This window comes from Brienomyrus brachyistius, chromosome 14, assembly GCF_023856365.1.
Source record: "Brienomyrus brachyistius isolate T26 chromosome 14, BBRACH_0.4, whole genome shotgun sequence".
Taxonomy (NCBI): domain Eukaryota; kingdom Metazoa; phylum Chordata; class Actinopteri; order Osteoglossiformes; family Mormyridae; genus Brienomyrus; species Brienomyrus brachyistius.
In genome coordinates this window covers 25,298,669-25,321,644 of record NC_064546.1, presented here as the reverse complement: position 1 = coordinate 25,321,644, position 22,976 = coordinate 25,298,669, and the positions used below count along the sequence as shown (strand labels likewise).

Sequence of the window (22,976 nt, the reverse complement as noted above, 5' to 3'; positions counted from 1 at the left end):
ACAAAGTTACGAAAGAAGGTGCATCTTACAGATCCGTCTTGTTTTTCGATGACTCATCTTATGATATTTCAACTTTACAAAGGTGTGATAATGATACACATTCGGTACTCATCACACTTTACATTTTTCATTGTTTCCTGGGTAGCGATACGCTGATCGATACTTTCTATGGAAGCTGGACGATGTCATCATGCACTGAGCCACACTTCCAATTTCTGTATCTTGAGTGTAAACATCTCATGCAGTCTTCAACAAGGTATCATATGGTGTTTTTCTTCTGTGTTTAACCAAATATTTACTTAATCAGCGACAGCAGTTATTTATTTACTTACCCATCATATTAGAATACTAATTCTCTTTTCGTCGATCCCATCTTGCTCTCCGTGAGACACACAAACACACCTGCAGGTGAGTGCAAGCTAGGAGTCGCAGCACAGGGTCAGTCAGCGTGCAGCGGCCCTGGAAATACTAGGGGTTAAGGCCCATGCTTAAGGCTCCACTGACATGTGACTATTCTGCCGAGGCTCAAACCAACAACCTTCCGATCACAGACGACTGGAGGTTAAGGTTCTTGCTCAAGGCCTGGTGAACTCACTTTGCTGACTCTGGAATTGGAACCAGCGACCTTCTGATCACAGACACAGCATCCTGAGCAACACGATACAAGTACAATATCGTTGTAGATACGCATTCCAGCGGATCGGCAACTCGGTGGATCTCACACCACCAAGAATGTGGGTTTGAATCCCAACTCCCTATATCCTGTGATATTTACTCCAGGATATACGTGCTGTTAAGTTTATTGGTGTATGCTTGGGTGTGTATATGTATATATCCTGCCATGGGCTGGAAGGCTGTCCCCCAACCTGGGGCCCTGTGCTACCTGGGACAGCCTCCAGGGGGCCCCACAGCCTTGTCCAGGATGAGCAATCAGAAGCTGAATGGACTGATACATTACACAATGCAGCTTACAATCACACAACACAGATACACAAGCAGTACATCTAATATTTTTAATTAACAATGTACTTCTTACTAACTCTGTAGCTGCATACCCTTGTACTGTTATGTGTTTAAAGGGGTTTTATTTTTCCTATTGATAAGGCGCCTATTTATGCTTCTATGACCACAACCTTTCAATAACCAATTATCGAGTCAAATTATGGAGTCAGGGCCTCTGTGAGTCAGTTCCAAAGCTAATGATGGACGGGTCAGAAAGGCACGATGCCAAATTGGAGTTTAGATGAACAGCATATCACAGGGCTGGTGTAATCTCTGGCCTCTGGAGAGTCAGGTGAATGGGGATATTTGTAATGATCTCTCATCATCAAACACGGCATATACATTGTTCTGATCTATGTTTATTCATCCTCAGTAACCTGATTACCTCCCTGTCTCAAGGTCCATCAACTTCTCCTGTATGATTATTCCGGCCCTTCAGCCTTGATGCACAAGTTCCATCAGTCTTTATTTACTTTCGTACTTATTTCTTTGCTTGGTTTTCTATTTTTTTCCCCTATGAACCTAGTTCGGTATTTTTGAATGGGGAGGGGGGCAAACTGTGCATACACAGTCTTGGGAGGTGGGAGGGAGGCCAGCACAGGTGCCAGCTGAGCCACCCCGCAGCTGTACAGTCAAGCCCTAAGGATCTGACTATTTTGCCAGCGCCGAAGTTGACTAGATGTTCCTCAAAGTTCTATTCAGAGCAAGTAACCGATTCAGAAATTGGCCTGGATGCCAGCGGCGTGAAAACCGTCGTACAAAACGCACGAGAAACTTCTGTGCGACTAAACTCTGCCATGAATGTACACATTTCATTTCATTCACGGCGAAAGGTCCGGAAGATCAAATCCATCCTTTATCAGGGAGCATGACAGCTGAGGTCAGGATGAGGGAAACTGTTTGTTTTCTATGTGCGAAGAGCCTGCAGTGACACATTCACAGGGAGATTTAATGGGACCCGGCGATAGACAATGCTGAATCGGCCTTTTCTCTACGCCTGCCCTTCAAACACCTCAACGGAAAATCGTGGATGAAGATATGGGTAGGGGGGTAATCCCTCAGTCATGGTCTGACACGAGGTTACCTGGAGACCTTCCACCCACGCCCACGAGGCCCCCGTTCACGGCACAAACGGAGTCTGTGGCATTGAGGCATGTTGGAAAATTCCGTGTATTTAAGACAAGCACTTCAACGTATGTGCCGATATAGGAAGGCGTTACTCGGCACACGGATAGCAAAAGCAATTTCAGCACAGCCCGTTTTAAAGAATACCCCATCTACAGCAACATTTTACTTGCTACCTCCATAATAATAACAATAATAAATACCTGCTTCAAATGGAAAATTGGGCCGTTCTTTTATATAACTTCCACATCACGGGGAACAATCCATCATCTGTCCCACTTCAGACAGGGACCGGCCTGATTTCAAGACTCTGCTATTACCATGGAGAGCAGGAGATGGCGTTGACCCTTTCAATCTAATATTCCATTTCCATAAACATTTATGCCGGTGCATCTTGTGCCGGGTTCGACTTAATTGAGGCAATGATCTGAATAAGTAAGGCTGCAATGATGACTGCACAAAGAGGTAAATGTAATCTGTAATATGATGCAAATTGTGGCTTTAACCCAAATGGCTGCCTTTCCATTCTTGCAGACAGCACCCTTGCATGATATATATGTTATTTATTGTAATAAATCCTGATGCGAATTGCATTTTCCGTTTTCAGGCAACCACATACATACGTGTATGTCTGCCTGTGCGGATGCTGTCCTGCAGGTACTATGGGTACCGGACATTATGGCTGCTGGACACAATTTCTAAATGTTCCGGAATAAGGAGTATCTTAACTACAAACAAACTGCAGTTGTTTACTAACCTTGAGCTACTAGGTTTGCAAAAAATGCAGGACATTTACAGTGCAAGGTGACACTCAACTACAATGAAAAATTGTACTGAATAGTTTATTTTTGTTAAGAGCACGTAGTTAATACATCTTTGACTCAACTAAGCCCAGCGGGGTGAAGGCCCAGCGGAGCAAGGCGTGCTTTGAAGGCTCTTTCGCCACAAACTTGTTCTCAGTCTTGCGGGCATCGAGATTGAGCACCTGTGCATGACCGCGATGCCACAGGAAAACAATCCCGATGCCACACTCTGGCGTAAGGATGCTAACAAAGCAGAAGCACGACGCCCAGCGCCGCGTGGCTCCATGCCATTCAGCAGCAACACGTCAGGCTCATTGGACGTACGTCACTGTCACGTTCATAATGGCTGCCCACCATGCGGTAATGAGCGTCACCCGCAGGTTCTGGAATTTATACAGAGTGCAGTTCCAAAATATGGGGCTCTTACTTAAAATAATACCAATAATAACCTAAAAAAGGAGGAGGGAAAATACAAAGCATCTGAGCGAAGCCTGCATGGGCTGGTGTGCGACGGAGTTACATGAGTGGATCCTGCAGTTACTTCGCAGCTGTGCGTCTCTAGGATCGGTCGCCCGGATCTGCACTATTTGCAGAGATGAATTTCGATTTTCCCAAGAAGCCAGCACCATATGATTCCACTTAATGTGTTTAAACATTGTAGTAAACTTTCTAAAAAATCAGCGGCGGCCAGAGACGCTGACCACCAGTGTGGCTCACTCACACTTCATGTGCAATTAGCACGACTTGTGAAATAAAACACTGCCTTTATTTACCTGCCCCATCTATGACCCCTCCTCCCCCCCCCACCCACACAAAAACGCTAATAGTGCCGACTCTCCACAGCTGTGCTTGTGTGGGGGGTATAAAGGGGCCACCCCATAATTCCCATCAACTCCTACTCCTGTCCCAGTTATGACCTGTTGCAAAATTGTTGCTGGCTGCTCCGACGGGCAGATTTGAGCAGCAGAGCTTGGAGGAGGACACTCAGAGGGATGACGCCGCTTTCGCCGGGCTCTGGTCCTGCCTGCTTCCCAAAGTGTGAGCGCCCTCTGCTGGGGAAGGGTCCTGCCTGCACATCCCAGATCTCAAAGTCAGACGCCTCATCTCTAGAGATGCTTCTGCCTGCATCTGCGGTGCTGACATCTAGCTTGTGGTACAGGTACTGCACTATTGTTTCCTGTTATTCAAATAAGGTCAGCATCGCTAACAGATATCGATCATTCTGCAAAGAAGCCAAATGAACTCCTACAGTATATTACCATACAACAATAAACCTAATGATCAGATCCTCCAATATCATCTCCTATCTACAATGAAATATAGCGAGATTGGCTCTTAGAAAATGTATCATTAATAATATTTAATTATAAATCTTGGTAAAAATGTTTTAGATAATTTCAAGGAAGGCTGTTGGAAAAGGATTCCATAAAATGTTTCTTTAGACCATAATTCATGCTTCAAAAGATGCAACCAATGTCATGCGAAACTGTTACGCCCCACAAATTTGCATTAAACGCTCAACAATGACTAATCGGGCTGGTTTATTTATATGTTTGGGTATACGGATTTTTTTCCACCGCCGAGCATAATGGAGGGTACAGCTAAGAGGCCAGTACAAAGAAAGACAGTGACCTCCTCTGGCGGCTGGCTCTCACTGCCGCTCGCTCGCTCGCTCGCGCGCAGGCGGGTGGGTGGGCGGGCCGGCGATACCACACACGCAGGTCCCCCCCCCCCCCACTGCAGTGCCACCACACAGACCCGCTGTCCTTTGCGGCACTTTGTGGCTGTGCTGATAGAGGGCGGTGGCCTGCAGCCCCCCCCCCGCCCCCCCCCCCAGAACCAAGGCACAGCCGAGTGGCTCCGAATCAGCAACAAAAATACACAGGAAAAAAAGGCTGAATGACATAAGAGAAGCAGGAGGACAAAAATTATATGGATCCACCCCCTTTTTTGAATAATACGAATTTTTGTATTCTTTATTTTTATCATAGCTAGCATGGTATACGAGCCTAAGCTCCGAGTCGCCTACAGTAGGCGCGGGACAGAGGATACTAGGCCGCAGGGAGCAGTGGCACGCACACGGCCGGCACAAAGGGGAGGGGGCGCGCGGCCCCTGCGCGGGTCCAGCTGCTTATCAAGGCTCACTCCTCCCTACATTACGCCTTTCATCCCCACTCAACCACAAAATGATTTCGCTTTGCGGCGCACAATGGCAGCAAAAGATTTATAATGAATGAATCCTTAATAAACTGTTGCAGATCTGTCTACTTCTCTAGTGATTTATAATACAATAAACAGGACATTCTATAAAGTATCTTGCTGAAAAACATTGTGCTGGAAAGGAGGGGAGGGGGAGAGAGAGAAAAAAAATGCTGAATATGAAAGACCTCAATTCTCTCCAATGCCATAATAGTGAAATGAGCACATATAAATGTGTTGAGAGTATCTCTTTGCATCTTGTATAGATTGCATGTATTTAATCTGTAAAGCTTATTAAGACAGAGTCATTGCTATGCAAAGCAGAGCCCAGTGCCTTTCTCTCGCTTTTCAGCTGAGTTCAGTGTTCAGCCAATGGGACTGGCCCCCTGCCTCTCATTCTGCATTCATAACATGCAACATTTACACAATGTATCTCTCAAAGGCTGCTGAATAGAAAGCCTTAATACTCATGTAAACAACTGCAAACCAATTACTTAATGAATCGAGCCCACACATAATGAGGTGCCACACAAAGAGCTATAAATGCATTTTTTGCACCAAAGCCTTTGCTTAAAACTACAATCCCTCAGCTGTAGTCTAGGCTTAACTGGCACATCGTAATTATTGTTTGTAAGACAACAGAGGTAGCCATTTTTTTTTGGTTGGGTAGGGGGGTGGGCTCTGGCTGGGAGCCTCCTTTTGATGTCACTCATCAGCTCGCTGACAAAATAAAACAAATAATAATAAAGGAATCCGAGCGCCGCACACAGAGCGGTTATGCTTACGCTCAAGAGCCGGGCTTCCAGACCTCTTCAAGACGCAATAAAGCGCAAAGAAGTGACTGCAGTAAGTGGAATGCTTAAACATAAGCATGTGAAAAATTTCACAGAGGGCCAGGGAGAGAGGGAGACAATGCGGACCGGCTCGGCATTCCGCCCTTCCCGAGCTCTCTCAATGCAGCCGGGCCTTTCCTGATGAGATTCGTGTCAAGTATCAGAAACTATTTATTACGGCAATTCTGGCATGTTTAGCCGCGCTGTTGCCGTTACCGGCGCCATGCTCAATTAACACCGGCGCCCCCTTTTTCCAAGCCCACGATCCGGGGGGTGGGGGGGACTCACTGCTCCCCGTTTACCCCCGTCCCTTGGAAAATCCGACGGGAAGGTCGGTCTGTGACTCGTGTCTCGTTAAAGTGAACAACCCGAGAGATAAATAAGCACCCCGATGGTGGTGGAGACTTGTGCGTGTTTTTATCAGTGGGGTCTCTTTCTCTTTCTCTCTCTCTGTGCCGCTAATGGCCGGACTGGGAACCAGGCTAGCTGGTCGACAGAGGGCCAGTAAACAGAAAGGAACAGAGCCTTAGCACCGCAGTGTCAGCAGGATGCCTCATGATCAGAAGAAATCAAAGAGCAGAATTCTTCATAGGGGTCACATTTACAATGCTAATAGACACAGACCTGCAACAGCTGCTATACCAGCAGATGCTGAATTATATAATCACTCACATACCCTGCGTTATGTAATACACACAAACCACATATAGAAAATACACACAAAATAAACATCAAACACGTAACATACGGAGGCTAATTCCCTGATTACTGAGTCTCACTGACCATTTCTTTTGGCAGATAGGATGGAGATGCTTTGAAAATTAATCTGTTAAATAAGCATGCTGGTCCGCTTTTAAGGTTTATCAGTGTCGGCGAGGTCCGCGTGTGAGGTATTTACGTGCGTGTGAAGTCGATAAGTTGTCCTAGATTACATTATGTACTAATAAATGTCTATTAACTTCAAAGTTCACCGCAATGTCAAAGAAGTCAAATGTCTCTGAGTCTTTTAACAGTTCAAAGATCTCATTTTAGACAGAACTGCTCATAAGGGATTTTCAGCACATTCTATTAACAGGCAGATGACACCTAAACACCTTCCACGCATAAATATTCTTTCTACAAAACTGCTAAAAATGGCTGTGGAATACCAGTGTGGTGATGTATACATTCCCCTATGACACATAAGACCCCCCCCCTCAAATATTGAACCACGTGTAGCAAAAACCTAAACCATCAGGCCAAACACCTCAAACCACCCTCAAAGCAGAAAAGTAAGAGCTAATATTCTTCGTAAAACCTAAAACTGACAAAACAACTGACTGAATCCTAGATAAACATAGAGCAGTCATTCAGCCTGAATCTGAATATAAAAATAAAAAACTAATCCAATATTGTAAATAAATGTGCTTAAAGTCAATCGTTAAATTCTGTACAGGCACATTCCAAGTCCACATTTATAAAACATAATATTAAATCAGTATCATCAATTAAGTGTACTGGCTTATATCAGAGTAAAAAAAAATTCATTTATAACTTTCAATTCTGGACAAAAGACTTTCACATGCCACTGGAATTCCAAAGCTGGAATTGAATGGGACTGGGAGGATCTGGGACAATCCCTTTATAATGATGTACTTAATAAGGGAAATGTTACTTTCAGAAACATTCAGATTGGCCCATAGTTCTGGGTCTGTATAAGGTGAGAGTGAGAGCTAGAGCACTATTCTCCTCACTGGGAACATTCCGGTAAAAAACGTAGCGCCGCAGGACACTCATTACGTGTCTCTGTTTTCTATTCCTTACCAAACTCGATGGCCTTGTTGACTTCGCAATGGGCTTGATTTTGAGGGCATCGGGGGCCCCCGAGTTGTATTCATTTGTCCGTCCACTTCAGAAGTTTACGAAAAACAAATTAGTAATTAGGTAAACGCAGCAGCACACGAACACTTACCGCAAAGCATATTTTAAGGAAATGATAGCTAATGCTAAATCTTCTGCACAAACAAAGATTTATTTATTATTAACGGGCTCCTCTTTATCTGATATGCATATAGTGAGACATATGTCCCTGGTGAATGATTATTAGGCTGTGGAGCGTGCAAGTGGCGAGCCCGCCTTTCGGGTACCTGACAGATCCACGTCCGAATCGTCACCCTCCTCTTCAGAGCTCAGCCGTCTCTGCTGCGCGACAGACTGTTTAAGCAGCTGATACGCTTTCGTCTCTGTTCAAAAAACACAAAATGCCAGAGTCAAATATTTACTCAAGGCCTCGGCTTCCTACTTTGGGAGCGCCTCTGTTTGATGAGACAACACAGCACAACGCCGGAGCCTTTGAGACCTTGGGGGAGCAGAGTGGATAAAATGCTAAGCTGTTGGTTTAGGCTGGGAGCACACATTAGCCAGCAGTACAACAGTTTCCACAAAACCATCATCGCTCCCTGTATCCCACGAGCAGCATCCGGATACAGATAGTGGACTTAATAATGGGGACATCAGGAAAATGTCAGCCGCTAAACTCAAGGCCCACCAAGTGCGGACAGGAGCACATAAATACAACATGGCGCAGATTCGGCAAGGGCCTGGAACTGTGCAGGATTAGGGCACTGCTGCTCTACCGGGAATTGCTCTGCAGTCCATGTCGGTTTGACAGGGGTGGACACAGCTGTCAGAATTGCCTCTTTAGTCTGTCCCAGTGGGACTCAATTCAACTTCCTAAGGTGCCAAAGACTGACAGGCAACATTTTCTACAGGATTCTCAAACCATCCATGGGCAAAGGGCAAACGGGGGCAGCCCTGTCCTGCAGCTAGCAAGCAGAGATGTTTCGGTCTGCTAGTGAATGCGTACTGCGCCACACCATCCCAGCCTTCCATCAGCATCCATTGTCCTTCCCATATATATTGTAACCGGCATCTTTGCACTACAGGCTTCTGGCTTAATCGTTTCTCTTTTGTAGTCTGTTTTTTGCTGTATGTCTGTCCTGTGTAAGTACACTGAGAGCGATGGAAAAACTGGAGACAAATTCCATTTATGTATAAACATACTTGGTCAATAAAGCTGATTGTGATTCAAAGTACGTAGCCGGCTCGGTACAGCCTCCCCCTTTCTCTCCAACCCATGTCTTCTTTGACACCGGTCCTGGCACGAATTCGCAAAGGGACAGTAGGTAGATACGACAGCAGGTAAAACAACTCTGCTATGGACCAGTGGCTATGAGGCTTAAGAGTCATGATGACCTACTGCTGGCCAGGGTACTTAACCGGACCTGCTTGAGTATAGATCCAGATCAAAGTGACCATGGCCCCGTTCTACTGCCGAGCACAAATTTAATCCACTGGCCATTCATAAGCTCTGAAACTGCCTTCCGGTCCTGCTGTTTTTCATTGTCCAAATCAAGCCAAGGCCTGATTATTAATACATAAGATGCTCAAAACAGATCGCCGTATTTTACAATTGCCATGTTTCTAATGCCAAACATGTTTGTTTAATTTGCAGGACTTGTAGCTCTACAGTTGCATCAAACACAGCTGGCTTATCATACATACTGGGATTTGATGGTCTCTGTCCTGGCGTCACTGTATAGTCTCCAGTAACTGGCTAACAGAAATAAAAATGCATGCACAGATAGCCCAGTCCATACATGAATCAGCTCTCCACTATGTACAGAAAGTAATTTATTTCACTTCATTTACAAGACAAAACCAAGCATGTTGTACGTCTCATAAACGTCGACAGAGACCAGTCAGCTTATTATTTTTTTTATTGCTTTTCATTAGTTGCAATTTGCAGCCACACTACTTGCTATTGTCCAGCGTGCTGGGATGTCTATACATAAGAAAGCTGTGCATGGAACCCAACTGGCAAGCGTAATAATAGATTGTTTTACATTTCTGAGGTTCTGGTAGCCAGTAGTAACCTTGGGTTCTTTCAGGATGTCTTCACACTCCGCCCTTTTAAGTCTGCTTGAGCGCAACATTGTTTAGGAGATAATGAGAGCCAGCAACGGATCTCGCACTACACTCGGGGAGGCAGACAATTACAACGCGCCGTTATGGTGGACAAATGATCACTTTTGGTACGCTCCGAAACCAACAGAAACACTGGACGCCGCTTTCTCCAGGATAATTAGAGGAGCTGCACGGCCCTTCAGGTGGGAGTTTGACCCCAGATTCACCTTGATCATCCTTCCACAGCAATCCATTTAAAAGACCCCATTATCCTGTTCTGTAGCAGGAAAACAAACGGCACGCAGGCGCCCTGAATGTTGGGCCGTCTACTGCCTTTTTACCTCTAATAGGAATACTTTCCACAAAGCTTTCTTCCTTGCTGTCCTCTTCACCACTTTGTCCTCCTGTAAGAAAGGAAAGCGACACGAAGCTCAGAATCGGGAAGCTGGGACCCCTCTTTTCCGTTCGTGTCCGAACGGTACGGATGACTGAGGCTGGGTTGGAAACGCTTTCATGGCAAAGAGCAACTTTTCAGTTGCGCTGAGGAAAGTTATTTGGCTGGAAGATGGCGGAGGCTCTTCTGAGGTTAAACCGGACCACCATCATTCCAGAGCTCACGAAAGGGCGCTGTAAAAGGGGGGTGGGGGGAGGGGAGACTCCAAGGGCCCCTGAGTGACTAGAAAGCAGAGGGAAAACATGTCATCATGGTGGGATCTTCATTCGCAAGAAATCAGTCACAATCCACCCAGGACCGATTGCAGGAAAGTCAGCAGATGAAGCAGCATGTATTACATTGGGCAGCTAAAGCTTAACAGAACTCTTGTGTCACATCTTTTTACAAACGGGTCAATATTTATATATTTGAAAGCAGAGGAAAATGTATATTTTATAATATTAAATAAAACAAAACAGCGTGGGATTTCGGTGAAGTTGGTCAGCCTGAAGACAGAATGAAGATTTGCTGTGTGTGAAGGATCATGGTTTGTTCTGCTTCAAGCCATTAAGAGGTAGATGGATGTTCATGCCCTGGAGTGAGAATGTGCCATTAGCAACCAGGGCTAACGTGCTAATGACCTTGTTTCCTGTTGTCTTTGAGCCAGTGGTCAGGTCTGGGTGTCTTTATTTCCTCGCTGTCGTCGAGGAGAGATGGAAGATCGCAGGATGACCGATTGCTCTCAGACGGACTCCCGTCAGACGCTTGCGGCAAGATTTTCTTCACCAGCACTTTAGCCTGAAGCGCGACAAAATAAACGAAATTTTTATCGCCCACTGAGTACATCTGGATCATCATCTTGAGCACAACGTCTGACACGCGGCACCCAACCTGTCTGACACTAAAAAACTACAGAAGCGAAAACAATCATAACAGCCTAGTTTGTGACACCCTGAACCACATTCTCAAAGACTGAAACTAAAGAGAAACCAGAATAAAACTACTGATATGTTAAGATTACTTAATTAGGGGAAAGAATCATGGTCACTTATATCTGAACACTTATTCATCTTTTCAAAGATGGCGTTAAATGCATTTAAATGCTCTGTGTAATGAAGATGAATGACAAGGCCGAGATTATCATCACAATCTCTATCTGTGAAGACAAGCCTGGTTTGATCAGAGCTTCTCTTGTCTTGTTGAGTTAGCTTCTCTAGACAAAAAAGGGGACCTTAAAAATCACATTTCACATATACATATTCATTTTATTTTCTGAGTTTCTATTTCTGAGTTTTTATTTGTGACTAATAAAAAAATTAACCCTGATGTCCAGGATGATCCTATGAGCCAAGGCCACTTTGCCCCTCTCTTGCTGAACTCCTCATCATAAAAGCTATTTGCAGGGGTCAAAGTCTGAAGCTTAGTGATTTGCAGTATAAGTACTGGATTCTCCTGGCACAATTTTGCACTTATCGCCTGAGATGAACTGGATTCTCCCTTAAAGCTGCATGTTTCTACACCTGATGACCTGCCAAAAGCTGAGAGTTGATGGACATGCATAAGATGCAGTGAAGGGAGAAAAATCCGTTTCCACGGCAAGGCAGCGTATTTGCACATGAAGATGGACAACTGTGACACATCGAGAAGTCGGTTTCTACTTGACGAGCTCAGACGCTCAATCTGGAGACTAGGAGGGCCGACAGGCACCATCATCCCGCTGCCACTGGTCACCGGCTCTCCGCCCATCTCTAAAATCACCAAGCGTTTTTTTCACTCACATGTGAAACTCTTCAAGACAAAGATTCCTTTGTTGCAAATGGTACCTGGCGCTAATAATGTCAGGTTTGGAACATGACACACAGACACTGTGCCAAAAGCTTCACCAGACAGACACACAGTAAATATTAACAGACAATCTGCAAGCAAGACAGCCATTTCCAAACATACTGCAAAACAACACCCAGAATGCCTCCTTGTAGTCTGGCCCAAAAAAGTCGGTCGTTTATTCATTTTGTCCTAAAAATGTTTCGCAAATTTTCTGTTGATCAACAGAATGGTCAGTACTGTGCTCTTATCAGTGGGTTTCAATTAAATTAACTTTGTGGAAACCTCTTCATTAACAAAACAAAACACTTATCTTGAAGTGAAACAGTTTACCTTTTTCAAATAGGAAGCATCCTTCTGTACCAGTAATGGTGTAAACAGTTCCACAATTTGATTGGTGGTGAAGAGGCCAGAGTTCTCCAGCGCATGAGCATGCTGAAGCCACCGTTCCCACAGAGCTGACCCATCTGCGGGCAGACAGGACCTGTAAGGACAAAGCAGTGCGATGCAGGGATATGAGTTTGGTAAAGGCTGTAAGCCAGGCCCCAGGTTCGAGTCTCCGCCTGGGTCACATGTGTGCGGAGTTTGCATGTTCTCCTCATGTCGTCGTGGGGTTTCCTCCAGGTACTCCGGTTTCCCTCCACAGTCCAAAAACATGCTGACGCTAATTGGAGTTACTAAATTGCCCGTAGGTGTGCATGTGTGAGTGTATGGTGTGTGAGTGTGCCCTGCAATGGGCTGGCCCCCCATCAGTGGGTTGTTCCCTGCCGCGTGCCCATTGCTTCCGGGATAGGCTCTGGACCCCCCGCGACCCAGTAGGATAAGCGGTTTGGAAAATGGATGGATGGATGGATGTAAGCCAGGAGAGGCAGTGAACTTCCAAATTATGCTAATGAGGTAATAAAGTTTAGCTTGGCTTCTACCATTTTTAAATACAGAGTAAGTAGGGGGGATTCAAACACATGAGCCTTTGGGTGATATTACAAAAGTTTCGCCTTACCGCCTTGCTAAAATCTAATTCGAACATGCCAGTGTTATTTGTTTTTGAGTTGCTTTTTAATATTGATATTTATGGGAGAAATAGATTAGGATCAAGTGTATGCATTTCTGTGACTTTATTTCCTGTGTTTAGAAAAAGGCATTCTGAATTTCAATTTGACATATTATTCTGATTTCACTAGTTATCCAACACTAGGCATCACGTTTGGCTTAAGCCAACTTAAGCCAGCTTAAATAAAGTTATGCTTGTAACTGTTTGTTAAGAAGATTAGAAATACATTTACTTAAAATGTCATATATCATATACAGGTAAAAGAAAGGTGAAATACTTCAGGGTAAATAGAGGATGAAGTGATATGGTTTAACATAAGTCTTAGACTGACCGTGCAGTGTATTTCACTGTACAGTACAATGGGCTGTGTTCATGGGCTTTATTTTTAAATCGGCAAAACCTTTAGTGAGGCTGCCTGGAGAAGTTATGCCAAACAGAATAATGCAGTCAATACCTTCATTTCAAGGACATGCTGTGCATTATTGCAGAGACAGTGAGAGAAAGGGCACCTCATTTATGTGTGACACACAGCACATTGTTACCGTGCAGTGATAGCCGACGTGACCTCTGAGGCAGCAGGCTGCGTTTACGTGCCACTCAAGTACATTCAGAAGAATATCACTTTTTTTTTTTGCTTATCCTGAGAACATTAAAATAAACAGAGGAATTAATATCTTTCATCCCAGTAAAAAAGTGATACATCTTTAATGTAAATAGTTGAATACACACTTTATTCCTGATAGAAAACCAGGGACTCTGTGATTTAAACATTATTTTACAAACTACACTTAAGATAACTGAAAGCATCTTCAGAAGAATTCCATTGAAAGGAGGCGAGGAAAAAAAAAGCTGAACAGCTAATATATTCAAATCAAACACAATATAAAAATAAAGAACAAATATGGTTAAAGAAACCACATGCTGTTTATTACTTGTACTTTTATTTTTATTTTATTTCTCATAATAGTGTCACTATGGATCCCACAACAGGCTGATAAAGACTTTCTGATGTCAGAAAGTTGCTGTAATTTTTCTGGTATACAATTACTTGTGAGAAATTTAATCTGGCTCCAAATTAAGAGCACGCCCTACCTGATTTTTTTCTCATCCGCGCTCGTCCAGTTAGCGCTAACAATCTCTTCGGGTAACACGCATCCTTTTGACACGCTCCATGACAACCTCTGAAACTGATGAAGGACGACCGCTCCACATGCTTCAAGGTCCACTCCATTCAAGGCAGCCTTGCCGTTACAAAGGCTGTGAAAAATATTGAGCCGTGTGAGCCATTTCCGTGGTGCCGGGGGATCTGCCAGCCGGTCATGATTTCGATCCTGGCAGCCGTCTGCTTCGTGTCCGTTACGGTTGATCTAAATCAGCTGCAGGAAACACGTGGCAAAGGCCACCACTGAATCGCTCCCAGACGGGAGAGCGTGCTCTCAGTGCCCTATTGTCTACCTTAAAATAGGGCATCATTAGGCAGCGGCCCAGAGCGACCCCCCCCCCCTCACAGTCCACCCCCACCCTCTTGTCCTAATCACACCAACATCATCATCTTTTTCAATGATTCTCAGGACTTAGCATTACTTTCCAATAAAAAGAGCTTGGATGATTTTTCATACACCTCACTGATATGCCAGCTCATGCTCAGCACAGTTTTTCATAACAGCTGAGGTGAACAAAGCAGCAGGGACCATGAAGTGCTGTAGGTGTCACTTAAGGACAGGTATTTAATGCATGATAATGCAGTCAACTATAAAATGACAATTAACAATGCTGATAATGCTGTAGTGAAAACAAATTTCCCCATATCTACAGCTGTACAAAAGAAGGCTCTTTACAAAAACACTTACCTTATTAAATTGTTCAGTTTTTCTTCACTAATTGATGAAATCTTATACAGCTCATTTTCTCTTTGATCAAGCCTTTCTTCAATGCTGTTCATTAAATGAAAAAAGCCCTCCAATGAAAGCCTGAAAGTAAATCAGAAGAGAGTATGCTAATTTTCCCCTCACTCGACGCCCTGCGTATGAGCTACAAGGATAAACGGAGTATAGCCATTTTTTTAATGCCCAACTGCCATATCATCTTATGCAGTACAGACAGTATCTGATGTGGCATATGTAGCAGTACAGACAGCATCTGATGACACGCGTCATAGTACAAACAGCATCTGATGACATGCATCACAGTACAGACACCATCTGATGACACGCGTCACAGTACAGACAGCATCTGATGACACGCGTCACAGTACAGACAGCATCTGACGACACGTCGCATTAAGGCAGTATCTGAAGAAATGCCGCAATGTAGACCATATCTGATGACACGTCGCATTACAGGGAGTATCTGATGACAGTCGCAGTACAGACACAGTACAGACAGGATCTGAGGAAGAACATACAGCAGTACAGACAGTATCCGATGACACGTTTCTAGCACTACTAATAGTACTTGATGACACACAGATAGCAATACTGCATTTGAAAGACAGGTAATACAAGAATATTTTCTGTTAATTTAAGTTACAAATATTACTCAGGAGTGTAGATACAGCAGAGAAACCCTTAAAACCAGCTATCTCCATGAAGAAAACCACTAGAAACAGGGCAGGAAGACAAACGCAAATATGCCATTTTGTCCACTGGTATCTGTAAAAGCATTATCTTCAGAGCAGTGAGGCTAGCATCCTCCAGTTAAAAGTAATTGCAGTCTATCATTTCAGACCCCTTCATAAGCAAAACGGAATTCTCAGAATTAGCATTACAATAGATCAAAGTAGATTAAATGCTAAACATAATTATTTTTAAATAATTTCAACATCACCAACAATGCAGAAACTGAAGATTAATTTTGCATGCACACAGCACCGAATGCACACGCAATCCTGAAGATACACTATAAAACAAAATAATCAAATTTTTATAAAATAATGAAATAATGCCCAAGGTGTCAAATGACATTTGCCAAAATAATCTTTTAAAAAAATGTAAAAATGTCTATGTAAAACAGAAGGATTCAGCATTGGTCTGGGCTAATTCAAATTTTTTAAAACAATGAATTTCAAATGAATATTACATTGATTCAATTGGTAAAAACTATATAAACAGTAGAAAGGCCAATGCAGCAGACATTCCTGACCACCATCAGAAGTCTGTGCAAAAACGGTCATCTCAAAAAAATATATATATATAGATATATAGATATATATGAATTTTTGCAAGACAGATTTATGCCTTTTTAATCTAGTCATCCATGGATGTAAAATGTGAAATATATGCCCCCTGCATGTGGATGTTGTGATTGTGATCCTCTGCCTTTCTGGGTATTCAGCTCTGGGTGGCCCTCATTGAATTTCCCACAAAACCCAGCGGAGACCTCAAGCTCAGCAACATAAAAGGGGGAAAAAAGAATTTATGACAATCTATAATGGGTTGGGGGGTCAGAGGTCAGCAAACAATTGGTCCTTCTCTTTTGCAGGTTGTTTCCTGGTAACATCCTGATTAAGCTGGCAGCCTGAATTATATCCATGACATTCTGTAGTGCACAATCCATCTGTGCTAAGTCCTCTTCAATGCAGCTGAAGTAGTATGGGCACAAGCTCTGCCTTTTTTCCCTTCATTGTGGACCTTGAAATAGTCATCATCTTTCTCTCCACTTTATTTGTCAGCGCTCTTCAAAAAGGACCTTTAAAAAGTGAATGTGTTGTGTGCACCAGACCCACTGTATCATAGCCTTTGCTGATGGGTCTCCGACCACAATTTCACGCTTACTCTGCACATTTACTACTTTCCGCATTGGGAAATGTGGGTGAAGACCATGGCTGGGCACCACGTGTCGCAGGATGAACATGACCACGGCGCCTTTGGTAGAGCTGTTCGTTAATAACAGCCCCAAAGGTCAAGCTACTGCATGAACATAAAAACATTCCAAAAAACCAAAGTGTCCATTGCCAGTACAGAGAAACTGAATTGAACAAAAAACAAACACTAAACAAAAACAGATCTTCTATGAAAGGCACAGAGGGGCCCAATAAAATAAGGAAATGAATGTACCCACCCATCCACCCATCCATCCATCCATCCATCCATCCATCCATCCATCCATCCATCCATCCATCCTCTAACTGCTTATTCATATAGAAATAAATAATATCCACCAAAGATGTAGGAGAGAATTTGATGTTGGGGGGGACAGACGTAAAAATTTAAATACAATGGTCAGTTTATTGGGGGAACAAATGAAGCCCAATTAAATATTGTGGAGGACACATCCTCCCCGGTTCCTATGTCCCTGATGTTCACAAACATTTTCCAAACATTATACAGTCAAACCTCGGATTCCGAGTAACTTGGTTTGCGAGTGTTTTACAAGACGAGCAACATTTGTTTATAAATTTGAACTTGATAAACGAGCAAGGTCTTGCAATACGAGTATTACGTATACGCTTTGACTGTCAAGCGTCACGTGATCACAACTGAGCCGATGGTTCTTTTCTCTCTCTCTCACTATGGGATTGTGGGTAATTGTCTCCCACGCTCGGTCTCAGTTGGCGTGCCTCACTCGTATAGTCAAAATTTAGTAGAAAAGCACCACCCAAATAAGGGCGTAGCAGTGCTTAGCGATGAATCTGTTTAACGACAATGTAATGTCCACATTTCCACGAAATCGACAAGGAGGCCAAAGCGGCTGTCATTGGATAGGTTCCTTGTTTAAGTAGTACAAAAAGAAAAAGATTCCATTGAGCCAATAGTTAGCAGTGATTCCGTTAGTTATAGTGAAAGTCGTCCTACAAAATAAGCCTCCTCTTTTCCTCTCTCTCGTCTCCCTCACACCATCCATGATTCTTTTCAAAGGTAAAGTGCAGATAAAACAAATTAATGTATTTTTACTTTATATTTTGTATTAATCATTTTATATGAATATTTTTGGGCTTTGGAATGAATCATCTGAGTTTCCATTATTTCTAATGGGAAAATTCGTTTTGATATACAAGTGCTTTGGATTACGAGCACGGTTACGGAACAAATTATGTTCGCAATCCGAGGTTTTACTGTAACTTCATAAATTTACATATACTGTAATTCAATAAACAGATATCTGAATATTATTGGGAAAATACCGGGGGATAACCCTTAAAGACATTTCAGGCAGTGGTAATAAAATGAAACTATCATCCACTCAATGGCATGTTTGATTTTTTCATTCCCCTACATAATACTCCAGCTGTAATATTCACTATATCTCTCTTCACATTGAATTTATTTCTTAAAACAAGAATTTATTTCAGGTGTCTACCTGTCACACATAAAATGGGGTATCTGTATAAATGGTGTAAACTTCCTTTGTGCTTTGTGGACTCAGCAACACACGCATCTGCATAATGTACTGCAACGTATAAAAAATAGGGCAGTAATAATCAGCTATTGCTTGTAAGCCAGGTGCAATGAAATGCATTAATTTAAAGCACATTATTATTTTGAGAATTCCAGTCACTTCAGCAAATTATTTTAAAATATAAAGTAGGGAGGCACTTCTATATTACAACTCCATTAAACGGGCCCATAATGTTACTTGTCAAAACTCTGCATCTCCGATAAAGAAGTGAAACTTGACAGAAGCTGAATTGCACACAGGCGCGCATTCCAACCCGTTTGAAAGCGGGGACTCTGGCCATTATTGAGCGGGGCTAAAGAATAGCCAGGGTGTCTCGGCGCGTCCTCACCCAGGTCACACTGTGCAGAAATATAATGGAATAATTTAATGAATCGCATGGCCTTGTTTTGATTCCTGTGAGTTGAATAGGAAGAGCGATATAAACACTAACCTTGACCTTGCGCAACAGAACACGGGCGGCGAAGCCTCGGAGCTTTACATCAAAGGCTCGCACCCCCTTACACTCTGCTCCCAGCTAACAATGACGGGCTCACTTTTCTCCCGGAGAAATCTCTTAAAGGTCACATTTTCACATTTAGGTAGACAAGGCTGTTTGTCAAAAATAAAAATGCTTTATCTTAAAATAAATGTGTCTGGCTCAATTGTTAATTTTCTATTTTAAAAAATCCTCCACAATATTAAATAGGGTTCAGCTTGAATTACTACTGATCTGGAAAGCGGGATGAATATGATTTCATACATAAGCCCCTGGAGAAGCTGTAGAGAATGTCTGCCCTGGAGAAAACAGCCCTGGCGATGAGTGCGCAGTGGTAAAATGACCATGAAAATGACCATCAAGCACTACTTCCAGCGTGCTTTGTCAGTTAAAAGTAGGTCTAAGTATTTGAGCACAATTTAGTGTTAGATGCCATAATCTCTCACTACAACTTGTTGTGGCCTTAGACAAAAGCGACTGAATAAAATAGGATTTTTTGAATTGTAAAGTCTTAACTTTCTGTGCAATAGCGAAGATGCTCTGAACAGTATTTGTAAAGAACCAAAAAGGTTTATAAGGAGAATCACGCAAGTTTCAGACACACATAGCAAAGCGTGGAAACAGCTAGATTTAACTGCTTTTTTAATGTCACCAAAATGGAAAGCAGGGCGTGTCAGGCTGTACAAATATATTCAGGCACTAAGACGCAAACACTGCCATACGGATGTCTTGAGATCATCTGTATGCATTATTATCCATTTCCTGTGCGGCAAGCATGAGCAAAAATCTAAATTCAGTGCCTGCGGACCCATTTAATCCATGTGGGGATGGTCTGTGTTAAACCACTCATGACCTGCGGCCTATTCAAGCGAAGGATAAGGAGCTCTGAAGACAGAAGGGGGAAAAAGCCAACCGATAGAATGGACTAGAAACAGTCACTTCACATGTGCTAAAAACCATCAGTTATGACAAGCAAAAACAAATCAAAGGCAGTAAGGTGGGATGGCAATAACACTGCGCCTTAAAACTGACAACACTGCCCAAACACATAGGATAATGCATAATATCACTATCCAAAGGCTGCGTGGGGCACGAGGCAGGGGAACACCCCGAACAGGATGCCAATCAGTCGCAGGGATAATTAATGTAATATATCAATGCATTACTAGTTCGAGAGTTAGACATAATAGGGTTTACAACTGGAGAAACTTCAGCAGATTGTCATCTGAATTTATTTGTAATTAATTATTTACAATGGAACGAAGTCCTTACTGAACAATATCTCAAAATGACCTTAAATATGTTAGCAATAACTTTAAATGGTTAGAGAGTTTTGAAAGAAAGCCAACACCTACCCCATGGAGGTCACCTCTGATACCACCGAGCTCCATCCATGTTCTTTGACCTCTGACTCCACTGACACAGCCCACCGAACATCACCGCTGAAACCTCTGACGTCTGTGGTCGTGTGGCCTTCCTCGGCTGGTGTCCTATGTGGCCCCGTCTCACTAAAGTGAGTGTCTGCGATGTCACTTCCTCCAGGCAACATCTCGAGATCTTTAACCTCGTTCAAGGACAGAGAATGCTCGCTGCTGGTGTTACTGGGCTTTTTGGGAGTCCGATTAGAAACACTGCCGCTCTTACTGTTTTCATCATCTGAAATAGAAGTTTTATTTTCTTGTTAATAAAAACCGTACAAAAACAAAACGTAAACATTCATGACAGCCAACATGTGTTCGACACAATAAACCAGCTTTCATGAGGTGGAGCGTTATCTCTCTTGCCAGTTCTGGGAAACCATCAGGGGAGTAAAAACGAGCCCATAGTAAGAGGCGTTAATTCGTTTATTGTGTGTGAAGCAGACAAATGATTTCACAGGAGCGAAAGGCAAACCTCCGGTGCAGCTGGCGTCATTTTCGGATTCGTTCTGAGGTGACGGTCTTTGAGGAGGCCTTGTGATATTTTCTTTGGTGGCTCTGGCATTTGAAGAGACTTTCGGATGATGTCGGTCTTCCGCGGGTGAGCCGCTTGCTACTAGGCTGGGCCCACTAGCATCAGCCGCCGCCGTTCCCTGAAGCGAGCGAGAGATCAAACGTGACGTGGAGGAGCCGTCGCTCTTGTGCAGCCCGCCGGCTTCCGAAAGAAACGGCAAGGCTCCGTTCTTCTCACTCGCATCCCACGACTCGGCAACTTCCCACGGAAATCCCGGCGTGCTTAAAGCACCGCTTCCCTGAAGCCGTCCGGGCAAGACGTCCGATGGCTGCAATTTCTGGGACTTTGAAACAATGGGCTCCTTGGAGTAAACTGTGCAGACCTGCGGATGTTGAGAGAATAGTTTAGTCGCCTGAAAAAATGTGTGGGAGATTTTATTTCGGCAAAGAGCCTGATAATGAACCTCCTTCGGAGGAGACATAGAAAAAGCGCTGACCTAGAGGTGTCAATAATGTGACACAGAGCAGTGCACAGATTTCTTTGAAATGTTTGTAGTGAATGGTCTTTTCTAGTATAATACATTATCCTGAACGGTCTGTACCATGACACGTGTCATCATACACAAAGCACAAAGGCAATATCGTGTTAAACAAGGGTATGTTCAGTCAAATATACTCCTTTATGTACATTTGAAAAATAAAATAGAAATAACAATTACAAAACTATCAAAATGTGCCAAATGGTCAAGGACACCTCTCAATACTATGCAACAACACATATCATAAAGATTTCATCTAATCCCTGTATCTCATTCTTTCACATTTCTATACAAGTATTATGTTACATACTCTTATTGCATTTCTGTAATGAATATCTACTTAAACTCAACACCCGTACTCCAGGTTACAGTGCTCCCTTTCAGAGTCCAGCTTTGTGCTGCGAAAGCATCACTTTGTCCATTAAAAGACTATATATATATATATATATATATATATATATATATATATATATATATATATATATATATTTATTTATTTATTTTTATTTTATTTTTTTTAACCAAGGTCAGTGGTGGATTTCATTCTAAACCTCCATCCAAAAGAATGTTATAAGATCAATGCTTTAACTTTTAATCTTATTAGCAGTCGTTTGCGCAACTCCTGATTCATGTCTGCTGTGGCACCGAAGGGCGGAAAACTGAAAACCTTCCACCCGACGTAATAGCGGGGAAAAAAAAAAAAGAAAAAAGCATAACTTCTGTTTCTTTTCTGATAAGGGTCTTAAATACCAAACAGTTAGCTGCTTAATAACATTCACTGTAAAGCATGCAGCCTGCCCAGCAGATCCACAAAGTAGGTAAAGGGAGGAAAAGTTAATTTCTTGGCTGAGTGATCCCATCGGTAGCTGCGGGGCACAGGAGAAAGTGTTTCACTAAAGTAGCAATTGATTCTTCTATCAATCTGCGGCACGCGCCTGCTCTTCCAAGGAATGTATTAAATATGAAAATCATATCCCGTTATCATCTGTTTCCAGCTTTCAGCCTGGTAAGCTTCCCTTAATGAATGCTGCAGCCTAGGGGACACGCACACTGCCAGGGACGACTGCTATGCATAATAGAGTGATGGTACCATTTTGCTCATTACAATATCTGCAGGCTGGGGGGGGGGGGGGGGTGCACACAGTCACAAGTGACTGCTCTACACGGAATGCTCCAAGTTATTATGAGATGTCTTAGACATTTCATCTAAAAGAGCTTTAACTGCTTTAAGTGAAGGAATAAGCCTCCCCGGACTTGAACTACATCGTTTACACAGATGCACCAGTCTGGATTACACACCTGCATTATTACTGATATGCAACTAAATGCGTTCTCTCTTTCCCACCTCTCTGTGTGAAGTATACTTTTGTTTACTGTCACAATACTGATAATGAGCAATGATCTCATAGGAAATGCCAA

The 22,976-nt window shown here is 43.1% G+C and overlaps 1 protein-coding gene across 3 annotated transcripts in view; it reads right to left on the bottom strand.

The window, feature by feature from the left end:
• kiz (kizuna centrosomal protein) overlaps nt 1–22,976 on the bottom strand; it is a 31,217-nt gene that overhangs the window by 3,877 nt on the left and 4,364 nt on the right. For 2 of the 3 annotated variants that reach the window (XM_048975298.1, XM_048975299.1), the window contains exons 4-12: nt 20,981–21,401; nt 20,443–20,743; nt 15,066–15,185; nt 14,308–14,472; nt 12,498–12,648; nt 10,982–11,138; nt 10,249–10,311; nt 8,089–8,184; nt 7,766–7,850 (exon numbers count right to left, since the gene is read on the bottom strand). In XM_048975298.1, coding sequence (XP_048831255.1) covers nt 7,766–7,850; nt 8,089–8,184; nt 10,249–10,311; nt 10,982–11,138; nt 12,498–12,648; nt 14,308–14,472; nt 15,066–15,185; nt 20,443–20,743; nt 20,981–21,401 — 1,559 coding nt within the window. Of the gene's footprint in view, nt 1–1,535; nt 4,000–7,765; nt 7,851–8,088; nt 8,185–10,248; nt 10,312–10,981; nt 11,139–12,497; nt 12,649–14,307; nt 14,473–15,065; nt 15,186–20,442; nt 20,744–20,980; nt 21,402–22,976 lie in introns of those variants that run through there. The other variant, XM_048975300.1, reaches the window with a different exon arrangement.